The sequence below is a fragment of the Gracilinanus agilis genome, chromosome 5, assembly GCF_016433145.1.
Source record: "Gracilinanus agilis isolate LMUSP501 chromosome 5, AgileGrace, whole genome shotgun sequence".
In the NCBI taxonomy this organism is placed as follows: Eukaryota; Metazoa; Chordata; class Mammalia; order Didelphimorphia; family Didelphidae; genus Gracilinanus; species Gracilinanus agilis.
In genome coordinates, this window is record NC_058134.1 from 22,282,615 (window position 1) to 22,300,512 (window position 17,898).

At 42.4% G+C, this 17,898-nt stretch overlaps 1 protein-coding gene across 3 annotated transcripts in view; it reads left to right on the forward strand.

The window, feature by feature from the left end:
- Window positions 1-5,511: 5,511 nt before the first annotated feature.
- Window positions 5,512-17,898, forward strand: part of TCAIM (T cell activation inhibitor, mitochondrial) — a 36,334-nt gene continuing 23,947 nt past the window's right edge. The window contains exons 1-3 of one of the 3 annotated variants that reach the window (XM_044679744.1): window positions 5,512-5,585; window positions 15,604-15,676; window positions 17,207-17,342. In XM_044679744.1, coding sequence (XP_044535679.1) covers window positions 15,648-15,676; window positions 17,207-17,342 — 165 coding nt within the window. In that variant the 5' untranslated portion in view covers window positions 5,512-5,585; window positions 15,604-15,647. Of the gene's footprint in view, window positions 5,586-6,193; window positions 6,345-15,603; window positions 15,677-17,206; window positions 17,343-17,898 lie in introns of those variants that run through there. The other 2 variants (XM_044679745.1, XM_044679743.1) reach the window with 2 other exon arrangements.

Below are 17,898 nucleotides of genomic sequence, written 5' to 3' on the forward strand. Positions count from 1 at the left end.
AGTGATCTAGAACTCATTAAAAAATTAAAAAATTAAAAAATGCCAACTGCTTTTGAGAAAAAGAACTGAGTCTGAATTCAGACCAAAGCAAACTTTTTTTCATTTTCTTTCTTAATCTTTTATTAGCATTTCCTTCCACAAAAGGATGAATATGGGAAAATGTTTTACATGATTGCACATGTAAAATCTATATGAGATTGCTTATCTCAAGAGAAAGGATGAGGAAGGGTAGAGAGGGATGAAGAGAGAGAATTAAAAACACTATTCTTTGAAAAATGTTGGGAACTGTTTTTATATGTAATTGGAGAAAATTTTAATTTAATTTAAAATTTAAGATTTAAAAACTTAAAAAGAAATCTAAATTAATTTACTTATCCAGTGTTGTGCCTAACTCTCAAAAGAATATTTTATAGGCCTAGAAAGAAATAGTAATAAAATTCATATGGAGGAACAAAAAGAATCTCAAGAGAAATAATGGGGGGACATGGTGTGTCTCAGTACTAGATCTCAAACTGCTACAAAGTAGTGATCATTAAAATGATTTGGTACTGATTATAAAAGATATTGATCAGTGGAATAGAGTAAAACAATAGCCTACTGTTTGATAAACCCAAAAACCCCAGTTACAGGGAGAAGACTTCCATATTTTATAAAAACTAAAGGAGAAACTAGAAGCAGTCTTACAGAAATTAAGATTTAAACCAGTACCTCATACTATGCACCAAGAAAAACTCCAAATGGACATATGACCTAGATATAAAAGGTCACATAAATTAGAGAGGGAAGGAAGAAACTGCCTTCCACATTTACGGATAGGGGAGTTTGTGACTAAATAAGTAATAGGGTCTCACAAGATAAAATGGTCAATTTTGACTGTGGAAAAAAGGTTATTATACAAATCTAATGTAAAAATTAGAAAATGAACAGATAACTAGATAAAAATGTTTGAAACAAGTTTCTTTGATAAAGGTCTTAAATCTGGTGTATTTATAAAAATCTGATTCAAATTTGTAAGATAAAGAGTCATTACCAGATCAAGTAAGTCTGTTTTCAAAGGAAGTAATCTAGGCCATCAATAATACCTTTTTTTAATGTTCTGTATCTCTCACAAGTAGAGAAATGCAAATTAAAGCAACTCTGGGGTTCTGCATCATCTCTCAGACTAACAAAGAGAAAAGAGAAAACTTTCAAATATTGGAGGGCAGTAAGGAAATATCTTCCCTAATGCAGTGCTGGTGGAGCTATGAATTAGTCAAACCATTCTAGAGAGCAATTTGGGACTTAGCCCTGAAAATTACTCAAATGCATAAACCCTTTGAGCCAGTGTATACTCACTACCAAGCCTAAACCCTAACAAATCAAAGAAAGAGGAAAAGTTTCTACATCTTCAAAAATATTTATAGCAGCTCTTTTTGTGGTGGCCAAAAATTAGAAACTAAGGAAATATCTTCTTCCTGGAAAATGACAAACCAAATTTTGATGTATGCTTTTGATAGAATATTATTGTGCTGTAAGAAATGATGAAATGGATTTCAGAGGAAAGTGGGAAGACCTTTTATGACTCATGCATAGCAAAGTGAGCAGAACAGTGAAGCAACATTACATAGACACAAGCCACTTTGAAAAATTTTAGAATGCTAATAACATGAAATGATAAACAATGAATCTAAAAGAAAAGAAAAAATGAAGACAAAACATGCCACTTACTTCTGTAATAAATTACAATTTTAATTATGAGGCTGATTAGTAGCTTTTTAGTAGCTTTATTACAGCAAAAGAGAGATAGTAAAAAGAAGGAAAGGGTTTCCTTCAGTTAAGTGAGCAGAGCAGAGCCAGAGACCCACACCCTAACCAAAGCAAAGCTCAAGCTCCCAAAAAAGAGCCCCCCGGCGTGGGTCTCGGCCAAATTTATCTCCCAAGCCCCTGTACATCAAACAAGGACACACTTAAGAGGATGCTGGGTATTTAGCTCAGGTGTAGCAAATTTTCCACCTCCACACTTCTGACCAGAGAGGTAAAGAATTTTAAAATGCAGAGATGTACATTTTTGGACATGGCTGATGTGGAAACTTGTTTTTTTCTGACTACTTGTGTATCTAGGGATTTGTGCTTTTTTGTTTTTTAGTTGTCTCAATGGATGGGGTAGAAAGGACTAATTAATTTTTTACATGCTTGTTAACTGAAAAAAATAAACTTTAAAAAAAGAATTAGTCATGAAAGGGAGGAAACAAGAAGAGCATTTGGTTAAGGTTTGATAATCAAGGAAAGACTTTCTGAGGATTGATGAAACTTTTTTTAAGCCCTTACGTTCCATCTTAGAATCAATACTATTTATTGCTTCTGAGGCAGAAGAGTGGTAAGGGCTAGGCAATAGGGGTAAGTGTCTGAGATCATATTTGAACCCAGGACTACTCTCTATATCCACTGAGCTACCCAGCTGCTCCCAGGACTGTATAAATTTGAGTATATTTGTACCTTGACAGGAAAGAATCAGTAAAGAGGGAGAAATTGGCAATGTATCTATCATGAGAGGGAATAGATCAAAGGGTTAAGTAGAGGGAGTGAACTTAGGGATAGTAAGTGATACCTTTCCTTCTGAAACAGGAAAAAAAAAGAGGTAATAATGGATACATTACTCACTCAGTGCTAAATGTACAGTCCTAAAGCCATGCACAAAAAAAGCTGCTCTATTGTTTTTATTTCCTATTTTTAAAAAAAAGAAGCCATAATTTCCAAGTGAAATTCTTGAACTTTCTAGTATGTCGGGTTTTATGCTAGCCCTCATACCACCTTTTCAACAACCTTCCTCTGATAATGACCACTCTGCCTCAGACCTTTGGGGCCCCTAGCTGGTCATTGAAAAGGTTCTCTGAAGGTTCCAGAGGAGGGATTCTCTGTTAATGGTGAAGTTTTCCATGGTCCTAATGGAATAGAGCTCCAGAAACTGTAGAATTTCCTCAGAGAAATCCATAGAAATGCAAAAGAGAGCTAACCCTCTCCCTTGGGGGGTGGGGTGGGAGGTGGGGGGTGCTACAGTACTTGAATGCTAATAAATATATGGCTTCACTTGCCTCTAGGACTTAGTGAAAAATCTTTGGAAGTTGTGGTGACCAAAAAAACTCATCCTCCAGCCACCCTGGTGATAGGTGGTAATCCAGCCTTCAGATAACAGCTACCCTTAGAGTCACATACCAAGCCCCTACTTGGGAGGTGGAGAGACAAAAGAAGGGGAGAGTCAGAGAAAGGATGTATCTGGGACAAGTGCTAATGACACTGCAATGAGCTGGACTGGAATGGATGGATATTGGGTTTGATCTTATTTAGGAAATTGTAAAGGGCTTTTCCAATGGTCCAAAACTGTGCAATACTACAAAAGCTCATCTCCTTCATCTTCAAAAGACATTCAGAAAAAACAAAATGTCAAGGAACTTAAAGGACATTAGCAAGATATATATATGGTGGACATAAGAAATAAGTAGGCTGCAGTGTATCTCCAGAGATGATTCTGGTTAAATAAGTAGCATAAAAGACATGAAAAAGGACACTTATGACTGAGAAAAAAGACAGGCAAGGCAGTCACATGAAAATGAAAGATAGCAGAGATTTCAGCTGCTCTGTTGGTGTCTAGAATTTAAAAGAGCCAGAAAGTCTCCAGCGTGTTAGGTGGTACCTTATTATGATCCAGTTTGGGAAAGATGGAAGTGGAGGGGATTCCCACCTGACCTTGTGGAAGGGATATCCAGATCAGTGAAATCACAGCCATCCAAGAATTAGATCGAAACCTTAGCTTTCAAATTTTATTTTTTTTTAATCGTTTGGAATTCAATTAATGAAGAAAATGTTACAGTGTTTTAAAATGATGGCTTCTCTATTTCTGTGTTATCTTATTATTTTGTCATAGAATTGAGTTTGGGGTTGGTGCTGTACCTAAAATGTTAATTCAATAGAAGTAATGATCTTTCCAGGAATAATTGTTGTTAGCTGATATGGCAAAATACCTACTTTTCAACCATTTTATTTACTTGTCTATTGTTCTCTCTTTGTACTGCAGAGTGCAAATGGTCAGCATCACTCTTCAGTTAATAGCCATAAGAGCTTGTGTAGTGTTTAAAGCATTTGTTAACCATTCAAAATGAGGAAAGCTTCACAAAAAAAATGGGAAGCTGAATTCCTCATAAGAAATAGATTGCACTGAAATGTTTTACATAGGCAAACTGCATTTAGAGGCAGAGAAATACAGAGACCCAGAGAAAGTTTGCATTTAGAAAATGCTTACTATGTGCCAAGCACTGTGCACATAAAAGCCAAAAAAGGCAGTCCCTGCTCTCCAAGAGCTTGCATTCTAATGGAGGAAGACAACACATTAAAAACGAAAGAGCCAGAAGTAGGGAGGGGGACAAGGGAAGCGTTTCCTTGTGAGAGAAAAGTTCAGAGACTCAGGAGTGGAGACAGGAGAGAAGCCAAAATGGATGGAGATGACTTGGCCCCTTGTTGGAATGGTGGGCCCAGGGAGAAACTGGCCACATCAAGAAGGGGACCTCCACAGCAAAGGCATCTTCAGGAGGAAAAGTTTCCTGGCACAGAGGCAGAAGAATGCAAAGAGTGTGGGGTGGGAGGGAGAGAAGTGAGCAGGGCTGCCCTGGATGGACCTCTGAGGGAAGAGCGGAACTTGGCTTTTGGTCCTGACTCTTCACTGAGAGTAACAGCCAAGAGATGCTTACTGTGGAAAAGCTGCTCCGCCAGGCTGCTAGGAAGGACCTCAGAAACTTCTATCATGTAAATAAGCATGGGAAGGAATGAGCTCGCAGCCTTGGCAGGCTTGGTCAGCCTCAAACTGTATTATTAAGATGTATTTTATGAATGAAAAAGTATTTTTAATAAATACCAAGTCTTTTGATAAATACTGAGGATACCCCCCCAAAAAAATTTTTCCCCACTTAACCCCTTCAAACAACTTACATTCAAGGAGAGAGACAGCACAGAGGCTTGTTGTGGCCTACTAAAGTCCAGGAGCATTTATTAATCACCTAGTGTATGCTAAGGATACAAATGCAAACGCTGTCCCTGCCCGGGGAGCTTCTCTTTTCTTGGAGGCGCCAGTATTTATTAAGCCCCTGGTGGGTGCCAGAGGAGCATACACTCCAACAGACAGGGAGTCCCCAAAGGGGTGCAGCCCGGCTGTTTGGTGAATGCATTGCTCAAGGAGCTGGCGGGGCTGGGGTCATCATTTTTGGAGCAGCAAGCCGAAGCAGAATGCAGGACAGTAGGTTGCCCAGAAACCGGCTCCACGCCTTGCCTAGCACATGCGCACTCGACCCCACTACTGCGCAGACGCAGCTGCCTTGGGCCAAGGTGAAGGCCGGCCAACCAATGCGAGCAGCCAACCTCGGTAGGCTGAAAGCGCATGCGCGGGTGCTACACTCCTCCCTCCCCAACCCCGTGCTCTGCCACCTGCCGGCTTGGCTCCCCCTCTCCCGCCTCGCGCGGGGCCGTCCCGCGTGTCCCTGTCTCCTCTCCCTCCCCGCGGGCTCGCTCTCCCTTAAACCAGACGGCGGGAGTAGGCGAAGCTGTCCTGGGATAGGCTGGTAAGGGAGCTGGGTAGGAACGGGCCGAGGGCTGCGGGTAGCACCAGCTCTTCTTTTGGGGAAGGAGCACAGGGTGAGGGGCGAGAGGAAGCCCACCAAGCATCCTTTAGAGTCGGTGGGTTAGGACAGACTGGCTGAGGAGAGAGGGCCACTGAGAGTGACTTTAACGGGTCTCGGGCAGCGCGCGCCTAGGAGCAAGGCCTGGCACGGCTCAGCCAATGGGCGCGCGGCTCCTGCAGTAGCGTCCTCTCGACCCTAGAGCAGGATAGGACGGGGTCTGGAACAACTCAGCCAATGGGAGCGCAGAAAGGCGGCTTCCCACTCCAACCGCCTTGTCCTTCCTTGACCCTGAGCGATCTAGGGCGGGGCCTGATGGAGCTCGGCCAATAGAAATGCAAGGGATACTTCTCTGCCCCCTCCGCCTGGTCCTCCTAGCCTGGATGGGACAGGGCGGGGTCTAGCACGTATCAGCCAATAGGAGTGCCCGGTTGGGCCTCGCCCCGCTGTCTTTATTCCTTCTATCCCCAGGCACTTTTCGCTGTCTCCCCCTCCCCCCCCAACCAGGGATACTGCGGAATGGGGCGGGACTAGGGACTGGGAGCGAGGCGTGGCGCGGATTAGCCAATCAGTACGCGGCATGGAGGCTCCTTCCTTGTCACCGCCTTTTGCTGGAGACTAAGGCCAAAGGTAGAGGCCGAGCCTAGATCCCAAATGAGCCCCCAGCTGTGTCACCTCGGACAGCCCGAGCTTCCGGCCCAGGTGAGCTCCCGCTGCTACCTCCAGAAATCAGAGGGTAGGGGTGGGGGTCATCGCCCTGACCTTGACCCCCGCCCCGGCCTCTGGTGACCAAGGCGTCCCCTGACTCGTCTCTGCCCTCCAGCTGTCCCAGATCCATGGACCACGCCAACCCGCTCCGCCTCCGCGGGATAGACGGGGAATCTGAGGCCCGGGTGTTTGGAGCTCCTGGTCACATGTGTCCATGGACAGCATAGATTCGGGAGGAAGGGCCAAGGAGGGGTAGGGGGAGACAGCAGTGTGGTGAGGGGATCCTGAAATAATTGGGAAACGGGTGCCCCGCACTCCTCGAGGACTAAAGCCTTTTGCCCCCATCACATTCACTTCCCAGACCTCACTAGGTATCAGTGTCTGGCCATCATCTGCATTAAGGAAGGCCAGAGAGCTTACTGCCCACCTACTCCCGTTGTGAGACTGCTCCGGGAAAAGTCGAGGGAGGGATCCAGGAGGCCAGGGGGTCCAGGTATGCAGGCACTTTTCCATTCACAGATAAAAAGGAAAAGAAGTCAGATCTTATGGGGCCTTTGAAGGGTCTTTATAGACAGTATGGCATAGATAACCTGAGGCTTGAGACCAACAAGAGCCCACTTCAAAGCCCTTCTGACACTCAATCCCTGGCAGTCCATAGAGGACTAGATTCAGATCAAGAAATCATAGATCCTTCATCTTTTGCTAGAATTCATTAGGACATTTTTACATTTTCTAAAGACATAATCATCAGTTTGTTTCTCATTCTTTTCTCTTTCTTTCCCTTCCTCAAAGAGAAAACAGACTTTACTGCCTTTTCCTTCTTTTGGTTCCATTCAGTTGACTAACCTACCATGTCCTAGTTTTGAGACTCCCCATGGAATGTTACAGAGCAGTTTAGATGCCCCTAATTTAATTAATTTACAGCGTAAATTAATCAATAGGTTAACAAATAGTGTGTGAATCATTAATAATACTGCATGTTTCATGATATCATTTTTTCAGACAAACTGAGGCTCAGATAAGAGGCTTTGTCTAAGACAAAGCTAGGAAGAATTCTGAAGAGCGCTCTTTCCATTATGTCAGGACTCTGAAGTGAGTTTAGTTTATATCTCCCTGAAATTAATTAGAGGCAGTTTCATTTACATAACAAAACAGATGCAAGAAAGGGAGAGGTGCTGAGTATTTGTACCTGAGCGTTCTTGTTGAGGACATGAGATGGTGAGTAGCAGCAGTCAGTAACGTGCTTGTTAGAGTGATAGAGATCCACATTATATTCAGTCTTCTCCTTTGGGAAACTTCAAGAGAATTCTGTTCTTTAAATATTTAAGTACACTGGCTGCAGTCTTTCTTTAGAAAGGACTGTGGGGCAGCTGGGTAGCCCAGTGGATTGAGAGTCAGGCCTAGAGACAGGAGGTCCTAGGTTCAAATCTGGCCTCAGACACTTCCCAGCTGTGTGACCCTGGGCAAGTCACTTGACCCCTATCGCCCACCCTTACCACTCTTCCACCTATGAGCCAATACACAGAAGTTAAGGGTTTAAAAAAAAAAAAACCAAATTAAAGGCACCCAAAAGGACTGAGTAGGTCTCAGAGCTCTGAAAGAACTAACATCTATAACTGAAAAAAGCCACTGTCATTGGAAAGATCTTTGGAAAATTCAGGATTAGAGGAACACATATGTATTGATCGGAGGGTGAGAAGGAAGGAAGCAATCAGAGATTAACTAATTTGGCCAAAATTTCTGGCAAAAATCTATAAGATATTATTAAAGAAATAGATTGTGGAAATCTAGACAAAGCAATAGTAGTCCCAGAGAGTTAGTGTGCCTTCATCCAGATCAAGTCCTGCCAAACTCTCTTTATCATTTTTACTGGTAGGATTATTATTAGACTGGTAAATGTAGGGAGTGCTGGAGTTATGCTCAAGTTTACTTTGATTTTAGCAAAACATTTGATGATTCTCCAATGCTTGTTTTGTGTGCAAGATGTAGCAATATGGCAGGATGGGGTCCAATTAGAAATTTCAAGGTGTATAACCCTTTCCAGAGCTCCTGATCAGGGATCAGCCCTTTGCTGTTTAACATTTTTATCCACATCTTGGACAAAGGTGTGAATGATGCACTTATACGATTTGCAGATGGTAAAAAAAGAGCTAAAAAAAAACATTGAATGATAGAGGCAGGATTCAGAAAGAGTTGGCAGCCTAGAATTGGGTGTGAATCCAATTAGATTCTATTTAGGGTCATTTTAAAAACTACTTAAGTTCATTCAATCAACAAGTACAAGCCTGCTCTGGGCCAGCCCTGAGAATACAAATCCCAATTTGGAAAGAACTTGGAGATAATAGATACATATACACAGGTGTCTCAAGTAACAGATACACATGCAGTGAGTTAAATATAAGACTGAGAGGGATCAGGAAAGGCTTCCCACAAAGATAGTGCCTGACCTGCATCTTAAGGGAAGAGAGGGATTCTAGGAGGGAGGGAAGCAGCAGGAACAAGGGAATGCATTCCAGGAATAAGGAATGGAGAGGGACACAGAGAGAAGGTCAGTGAACTGGACCAAAGAATAAAAGAGTTCAGTCATTTCCTCCAAGACTGGAAGGAGAGGTTGAGGTCAGATTGTGTCAGGTTATTCTAGAGGCAGTAGAAAACCATTGATTGAGGAGGGGAGTCATCTGATCAGAGCCAAAATTATTTTGGCAGCTACATGTAGGGTGACTAGGAATAGTGAGAAACCTGAGGCCAAGGAGATCAGTTAGGAGGTACTGAGAGCCCGAACTAACGTGGACAAAAGGTTGTATAGGTAGATGAGCTGTTGCAATGTAGAAATAACAAGATTTGGGAAGACTAGAAATGAGGAATGAAGGTGAATAAGTCTAGAATAATGCCAAAATCACAAATCTGAGAGATATTAGAAACATGGTTACATTCAGTAGAAACAGAAAAAAAGTTTGAAGGAGATGAAATTTAGGAGGAAAGATAAAGAGTTTGGGTTTAGCCAAGTTGAGTTTAAGAACTCTAGGGCATCCAGTTTAAAATGTCTAATAGGCAATTGGTGATTTAGGACTAAAAGCACAGGGAAGTGATTGTGTGTAAATGAATTAGCTCAACCCCCATTCATAGTTAAAACTCTAGCCACCAGAGATAATGTCATCCCCACCCCCCTTAGTGGGGAGGGGAGACGAGTTACCCACATGTGACAATAAGTAACAAATCAAGAACAAGGGACGGCCCTTTGGGCAGTCCAAAACAGTGTTGAGGCTGCCATTTGTCCACTTGAATTAGAGGTGGACCTCCAGGAAGTGACGAAAGCTGCAATCTTTCAAATACGATGGTAAACTTCCTGTTGGGCAGTTCGCGCTTTGAAATTGGTGCTGAAGGATCTTGGCTGAGACCTCAGGTAGCTTCCCCTCTGAATTGTCACGTGGGTAAGTTAGGCTGACTTCCTTGGGCCTACCTTGGCATTTTCCAGAGTCACGGTCTGGACCTCTGCTGGTCTGGACCAGAGAGAGAAACTCTCTCTCTCTCTCTCTCTCTCTCTCTCTCTCTCTCTCTCTCTCTCTCTCTCCTTACCTTCAACCTTCCTAACCTTCCTAATTGTAAATAAACTACCATAAACCCATCCTGACTTGGGTCTGTTTTAATTATGGAATCAATCTAGATCTGATTGATTCTTGGCGACCGTACCTTAAATATATATCTATATAATATCTAAATTTTTCCCTATTACAATTGGGACTGGAAATAGAAATCCAGGCATCATCTGTGTAGAGATGATCATCACTGAGAGAGAAAGGGAATATAGAGAACCCAGAAACTGGGGGTTGATGAGCCAACAATGTGGCCAGATCTGTAGGAGATGAGCCAGGAGAGAGGAGTGAGTATCCAGGAGAATGGTAAACCATGTCAAATGTAACAGACAGGTTAAAAAGAATCAGACTAAGAAAAGACCATCAAATTGGGCAATTAAGAGATCCTCGGGAACTTTGGAGAGAGCGGGTTCAGTTGAGAGCTGATCTGAAGCCAGATTGGAGAGAATTGAATGAGTAAAAGAAGAGAAAATGGGAGGTTGTGGGGGTAGGAAGAATAGTTTAAGGAGATTTGGGGTATATTGAAGGGTTTTTAAGGATGGAAGACACTTGGACATATGTGAAGTCAGGAAGAAAGGAACTAGTTCATAAAGAGAGATTTAAGTCTAAATTGGGAGAGGTGCAACCATAAAGCAGTTTGAAAAAAAAAATCTGGAGGTTTTAGTGAACCATAAGCTCAACATGAGACAATAATGTTTGACTTGGATGGAGCTGTAAGCTCCTCAGTTTGAGTGTGCTCTCCAGGGATGAATGGTTCACAGTCATCCATGGTGACCTTTGCCTAGACCCTCCTAGAAATAAATAGTCACCATGCTGGAGTCAGCCTCAAGTTCTCTGGATCTCAGCAGAGTCCACACTCAAGCCACATGACCAATTTACCTTTTTTTCTGGTCTCACATCTCTTGTGTGACCTCTGCTAGGTCCTTTCTCTTGCACAGTCCTTGAATAGTAATGTGTTTAATGGGTTTCTGCCTACTCATGCCAACCATGTACTTCCCTTGTGCCCTTTAGATGACCCTAAATTTTAAATTTTCAGAGTCTGTTGTATTACATGTTTCATAGCTAAATGGCATTAGAGGAAAAATATTGCTGTTGGCAAGTGAGCCTTTGTTTCATGGCAGTCTGTGAAAGTGTTAGAACAGCCCAGGAAGTTCATGTAATCATAACTTGCATTAAAAAAGGAAGAGTGTCTGGGATTAAGGAGGTGAATCTGCTTCCATTAGTCTTATCAATGACTTGCCAGAGGTAATTCTCTGGTGGTATCTGAAGACATTTTCATGCTTTACTTCAGTGATGGGCAAACTTTTTAAAGAGGAGCCAAAGGAAAGGAAATGCTCCTCTGTCCGTCTGTTTCTAAGGCAATTCTTTCGAAGTTTCATTGTATTGTATCTCACTCATTGTATTCATCAGATTAGGAATAATGTCACATGGCTGGATGGAACATTTCAGGGGGGCCACATCTGGCAGCTGCAGTTTGCCCATCACTGGTTTAGTTCATTAACTTCAGATCAGTTCCATTTGTGCCCAAAGTGTTCATGCATAAACTCTTTCCTTTTTAAGTCACCCAGAAGGGGATGCCCAGGGAGAATTGAGAGTTTGGTGAATGAAAGAGAAGTTTTGTCTCATCCTTGTTCTAAACTGGAAGCTCCTTAAGACTAAGAATCATGTCATATTCTTCTTTGTGTCTTCTAATACCGTTTCATTGTTCCATGAATAATGTATTTATTGAATGAATAAATTGGCCTTGCTCCACTTGGTTAGAAGTGGTATTTGGAAGTCATCGGGATAATCAGAGGCTTATTATGTTTCTGCGATCTTAATCAGAAAATGTAAAAATATAACAAACCATTTGCTGTACAAAAGAAATTAATTGTGGAGCACCTTGGCCTTTTACAGCTAGATGCCATTGATAATGGGAAATAGAGCTGATGCCAATAGGAGTTCTATGTTAAGGACAGTTTTTCATTTTTCTTAATAAAATTCCCTCTAGTTTAAAACAGAAATGTTCATATTTGACTTTTGAAAATCTTGTTTCTCTTGTTTCTTGTTTCTCTGCCTTCTCAAGGCCACTGCAGCCTTCTCCTCCCATTGATGAGTTCTTCCTGGTACCTCCATTTTGTGGAAGGGCCCAGACCATTATCTTTTATTCTCCAGACTCTCTTCGCCTGGCCTTTTCTATTCCCTTTTATGGGTTAGCTTTCCCATTCAGTGTAAGCTCCTTGAGGGTAGGAGCTTTCTCTTTTGCTACTGTTTATGTGCTCAGCCCTGAGCATGGTGCCTGGCCCATAGTTAGAGTTTAATAAATGCTTCCTGACTTGTCTTGACAACCTGAGCCTCACCTCTCTGTCCAGTCTTCTCATATATTCCTCCCCTCCTGCACCACCTGGGCAGACAGGCCACACTGATCACAGTGGAACTCCATCTCCTATCTCTTGGGTTGACTCTCTCTCTGCCAAGCTCTTCCTGCTGACTTCAGAAATCTCTATTCTTTTAAGACTGAGCTCATGTGCCACCTTGTGTGCCATCCCACCACCTGCTAGTGCCCTCCTTCCCAAACTACCTGGTATGTATTGTGTCTCTATTCTGTGCCATCTCCCCTGATAGAATACTGATGCTTTGGGAGGGGAAACAAATTAATTCTTTATATCCTCAGGACCCAGGACAGTGATGGCAAACCTATGGCATGAATGCCAAAGATGACATGCAGAGTGCTCTCTGTGGGCACATGGCCACCCTCCCCTCCTCACTCCCACCCCCAGAGCTCATTACTAGAAAGGCAGAGGGACTTGGGCAGAGCTGCTTCCCTCCCTGCCCCCAACATGCCTGATGCCATTTTCTCACATCCTCGCCCCTCTGCCCAGTAGCTTAGTGGGATCACACAGAGGGTAAGGTGGGTGGCTCACAGGTGGCAGAGATGGAGGGGAGCAGAGAGCTCAGGCCACTCCCCTCCCCCTCTCTACACTCGCTGAGGATGCTTCCCTTGCCCCTCTGCCCAGCGGCCCAAAGAGAGGGGGGCACCCCTGGCACTCATTGGGGAGGGGCACAGCACTTGGTCTGGCGGTAGGAGTGGGGCCTGGCACTTGGTCTCTAAAAGGTTTGCCATCACCGGCTCAGCCTCAGTGCTTATGAAATGTTTTTTGATCCATTAATAAACAATAACTGATCTGTGCTTGGCACCTTAAAGTTTACAAAGAACTTTGTCTCCTCCATCATTCATGTAAGCCTCACAGCCACCCTGTGAGACAGGTCCAACAGGTATTCACCCCCATGGGCACTCCCCCTTGTCCTCCATTCTCACATCTCCCACTGCCAATTGGACATACCTCTTAACCTCAACATGTCCCAAACTGGACTTGGTCAGTCAGAGCCATTAAACATGTATTAAGCTCCTGCTGTATCCCAGCTTCTGTGCTTAGCTCTTGGCATCCAAAGAAAGGCATGATAGTCTCTACCCTCCCTGAGCTCACAGTCTTATCAGGGGAGACAACTCACAAAAAGATCTGCTGATCTTCTGGACTTTGGAAGGTCAGGAAGGCAGCCAGGTTGGAGAGGACTTGCCTCTCTTTCCTCCCCAGACCCTCCTTTCTTCCTGGCTTTATTGTCCTTTAGTCACCCAGGCTCACACCTAGATGTTAGCCTCGATTCCTCCTTCTTTGAGTCCTGTCAATTCTCTCTTTGCAGCATCTCTCACATATGCCACCCCTTGGTGCATGTCCTCATCACCTCACCCCTGGACCACTGCAGTAGCCATCTGACTGGTTTCCCTTCCATCATCCACTCAGACATTAAATTGATCTTCCATAAGCCCAGGTCTGACTGTCACCCTTAGTCAGTAAACTCTTGGCTCCCTACCTAGAATCAAGCTTAAACTCTTCTGTTTGGTTTAAAAAGTCCCTTCCCATCTTCCCAGGATGCTTACATCTGCTCTCTTCAAATACTCAGTGACATTGGCTCCCTTGCTGTCCCTCACCCAAGACATTCCCTCTCAACCCTTGACATTTCCATGCTTGGCATTTTTCCCTCCTCATCTCTACCTGCTAGCTTCCCCAGCTTTCTTCAGAGCTCAGCTGAAGTCCTATCTTCTCCAAGACGCCCTTTCCCATTCTTCCTAAATCTCAGTACCGTCCTTTGAAATCACCTCTATCCTGAATGGAGTTTGTTTATCTGTAGCTGTTTGCATGCTCTGCCCCTTTAGACTCTGGGCTCCTGGAAAAAGAGAGCTGGTTTTTGCCTTACCATCATCCCCCAGGCAGAGCACAATGCTTGGTACATAGTAAAGACTTAATATCTGCTAACTTGATTTTTTTTTTTTAACCCTTACCTTCTATCTTTGAGTCAATACCGTGTATTAGTTCCAAGGCAGAAGAGTAGTAAAATTAGGCAATGGGGGTTAAATGACTTGCCCAGATTCATGCAACTAGGAAGTATCTGAGGCTAGATTTGAACTCAGGACCTCCCATCTCTAGGCCTGGCTCTTAATCCACTGAGTCACTCAGCTACCCCCCTTGCTGATTTGATTCTTTTGTTTTTCCAGATGAACTTTGTTATAATTTTTTCTACTTCTATAAAAAGTTTTTTGGTAGTTTGATAGGTTTGGCACTGAATAAGTAGATTAATTTGGGTAGGATTGTCATTTTAATTATATTAGCTTGTCCTACCCAGGAGCAATTGATGTTTTTCCAATTGTTTAGATCTATTTTTAATTGTATGAAGTGTTTTGTAGTTGTTCATGTAATTCCTGTGTTTGTCTTGGTAGACAGATTCCTAAATATTTTATATTGTCTAGAGTGATTTTAAATGGAGTTTCTCTTTCTAGCTCCTGCTGCTGAGTTTCGTTGGAAATATACAGAAATGCTGATGATTTATGTGGGTTTATCTTGTACCCTGCAACTTTGCTAACATTGTGAATTATTTCCATTAGTCTTTTAGTTGATTTTCTGGGTTTCTTTTTGTATGCCCGACTTGATTCCTTTTTTTTTTTTTTTTTTTTTTTTTTTTGATGTCTACCTTCCATATATCCTTATATATTAATTTTATTTGTTACAGGGCTAACAATGGAGGTTAAGTGACTTGCCCAGGGTCACATAGCTAGGAAGTGTCTGAGGCCAGATTTGAACCTAGGACCTCCTGTCTCTAGGCCTGGCTCTCAATCCACTAAGCCATCCAGCTGCCCCCCCCCCACACCCACTTGATTCTTAAAAAAAGTATTCCCCTACAGATGTTTTTTAAAATGGTCACTTTTCATGACACCCTTAAAATGTTATTTCTTTAACATTAATTTAATGTCACATGTTCCAAATGTAACATTAATTTTGAATGGTAAGATAATTATGAATTCAAAGTTGAATGAATAAACAGGCTCCCATAATTAATTATACAAATTTTTAAAATCTTTTTAAAATTTTTATTAAAATACCTTTGTAAAATGTTTCAGTGTGTTAGAGTGTTTAAAAGGTTATCCTGTTGGTGAAATCAAATTTCCGAGGTGATTTTGAAGTTTTATTTAGAGTGCCTTAATATTATCATAGCTTGATACTATAATATTTCATTCTAAGGTAATGTTATTTCAAGATAATGTTCCACTTGTAAAAGAGATGGAAAAATTCATGCAATATCAATTTTTAATATTCTCCTCTTTCTATTATGTTTAATTCTTTTAGTGATTAATGGATTCCTGGAAGTTGACTTGCAGCAATATATAGAAATGTTTTTCCATATGAGATCTATAAGAAGGTAAGATTGGCCATCAAATTTCTTTAAATGTTCATTAAGAGGAAAAACTAATGGGAAAGCAATGATGGAAGGCAAAAAGAGAAATGGCATCTTATACTACCCATGTCTTAGAAAGGCCTTTCATAGGACTACAAGGAGAAACGTCCTGATACTTAAAACACTTGGGCATGAAAAGCAAGGGGAAGAAAAGTATTTTGTTAAAGAAATGTTACCAATAGTCTTCTAGGCAGACAGATAAAGCATTTAGTAAACACTATGTGTCAGGGACTGTGCTAAGGATTCAAGACACAAACAGAAGCAGACAAAGCAGTCCCAACCTTCAAGGACTCTGCATTCTAATAGGAGAAGACAACAGATAAAAGGAAACCAGGAAGGGAAGGTGGCAGAAAGACTCCCCAGGCATGGCAAGGAGAAATCCTGAGAGCTATTGAGTTGGCATGAAGGGAGCATGGCAGGAAAGCCTCCTAAAATGGTGTTTGGGCTAGAGAGAGGAAGCTTCTCCACAGTGGAAAAGCTGATGCTGGTAAGGGGATAGAGAAGCCCCAAGAGCAAGATGAGTATGTGATGGAGCAAAGTGAATAGGACTGGGACCTCTTGGGGAATGGGGATCTTGCTAAGGACTCCCCACTTAAAACATTGGGCCTCCCCTCCATCCCGCTTTAACTGACGAGTTTGAAATAGAAGCCAGAGTTACCCACAGCCCTCTGTTTGAGAACTGAGTTTCTTTTTAATAGAATGAATGAATGAACAAGCATTGATTAGGTACCTATTGTGTACAGAGCACTGCCTTGACAGGACTTACCCAGGTAAAAAGGAAGCCATCCCTGCTGTCAAGGAGAGTCCTCCTGTCCCCACTTGGAGACGAGGTCACCTCATTGTGATTAAAGCAGTTTCTAGGCACTTTTGGACTCCTTGGATTTTATATCAGTTTTGCTCATCTGAGAAATGGGATCATCAGAGTCAGCATCTGTGCCTTGATTTGTACCCTTTTTTTCTGTCATCTGCTTCATCGAATAACTTGAATTGGAGTAGTCCTAACTATATGGACTGACTTCTCATTTGATGCTAACTTGGCCTTCAGCATAGTTACCTGGTGACATGGCCACACAGACTGCTGGTTTGTTTGTGCCTGTTTCAGTGATGTTGTTCACTGCTACACCCAATGCCTTTCAGCTTTCTTTGTGGAGACAGGGATGGAGACAGGCTTGAGCTTCTGTCTCTTATTTCTTAATCTCAAACCAGAATTCCCAATCTATTTTATGCCATCTTTTGGGGTACCAGCCTTCTGATGAAAGTCTCTGGGCCTCAAGATGAAAGTCAGCTCAGCTCAGGTTGGAGGGGCTTGTCTAGCTCGTCCTAGATTTCAGAAACAGAGCATTCTTTACTCAGACTGCACATGGAGGTTATATTCCTCAGAAGTAGTCTTTCTGTTTAAATCATATGCATTTGAATCATTCTGTACCTTTACTTTGGTGTGTATTCTTCTTTATGCCTTGATGGATAACAAAACCTTTTTTATATACCTATAAGGTTGTGTCTAGAGAAAATATTACCCCCCTGGCTTCTTCACTCGAGAACTCTCTCAGGAGCTGAGGCTGTAAATGCTCTGAGACCTTTCTATTTTGCAGTGCACCCAGATTTCTTTGGACAGCATCCCAGAGAGAGGGTGAGCATTTGTCCTTGTACTTGAGTCCCCTCAGCGTTTGTTGGGTTGTTACCAGGCCTGGTAAAATGTGATTTGGACGGGTGGTTGGTTTGGGTTTCTGTTGATTTGGAATCATTCTTTTGTATCTAATTTGAGAGTGTATGATAGTGGAACTTTAAGATGTAATAAGGTAATTCCCAAGTCTTTCTCATAATACATTTTGTGGATTGATTTTTAGAAGAAAAATGGAGAATTTTGAAAATCCGTTAGATTGATTGTTCCCGAGTGCAAGTGTCCCAAAAGACACAGTGCAGTCAAAAGCTTTTATCGGCCTAAAACCACACCAAGATTTTCAGGACACCTGTAGAGTCCATTCTTGATTATACCTATGTGGGCTATCGTTTTCACATGTTGTTGTTGCATGTTTTTTAATATCTCAAGATATTTTCCCCCTTTTCATACAACCTCATACCATCTGAGAGATAAGGTGGCACAGTACAGAGAGCTCCAAGCTAGGAATACAAAAGACCTGGGTTTAAATGGCACCTTAGACCCTGGGCAGGCCTCCTAAGTGATG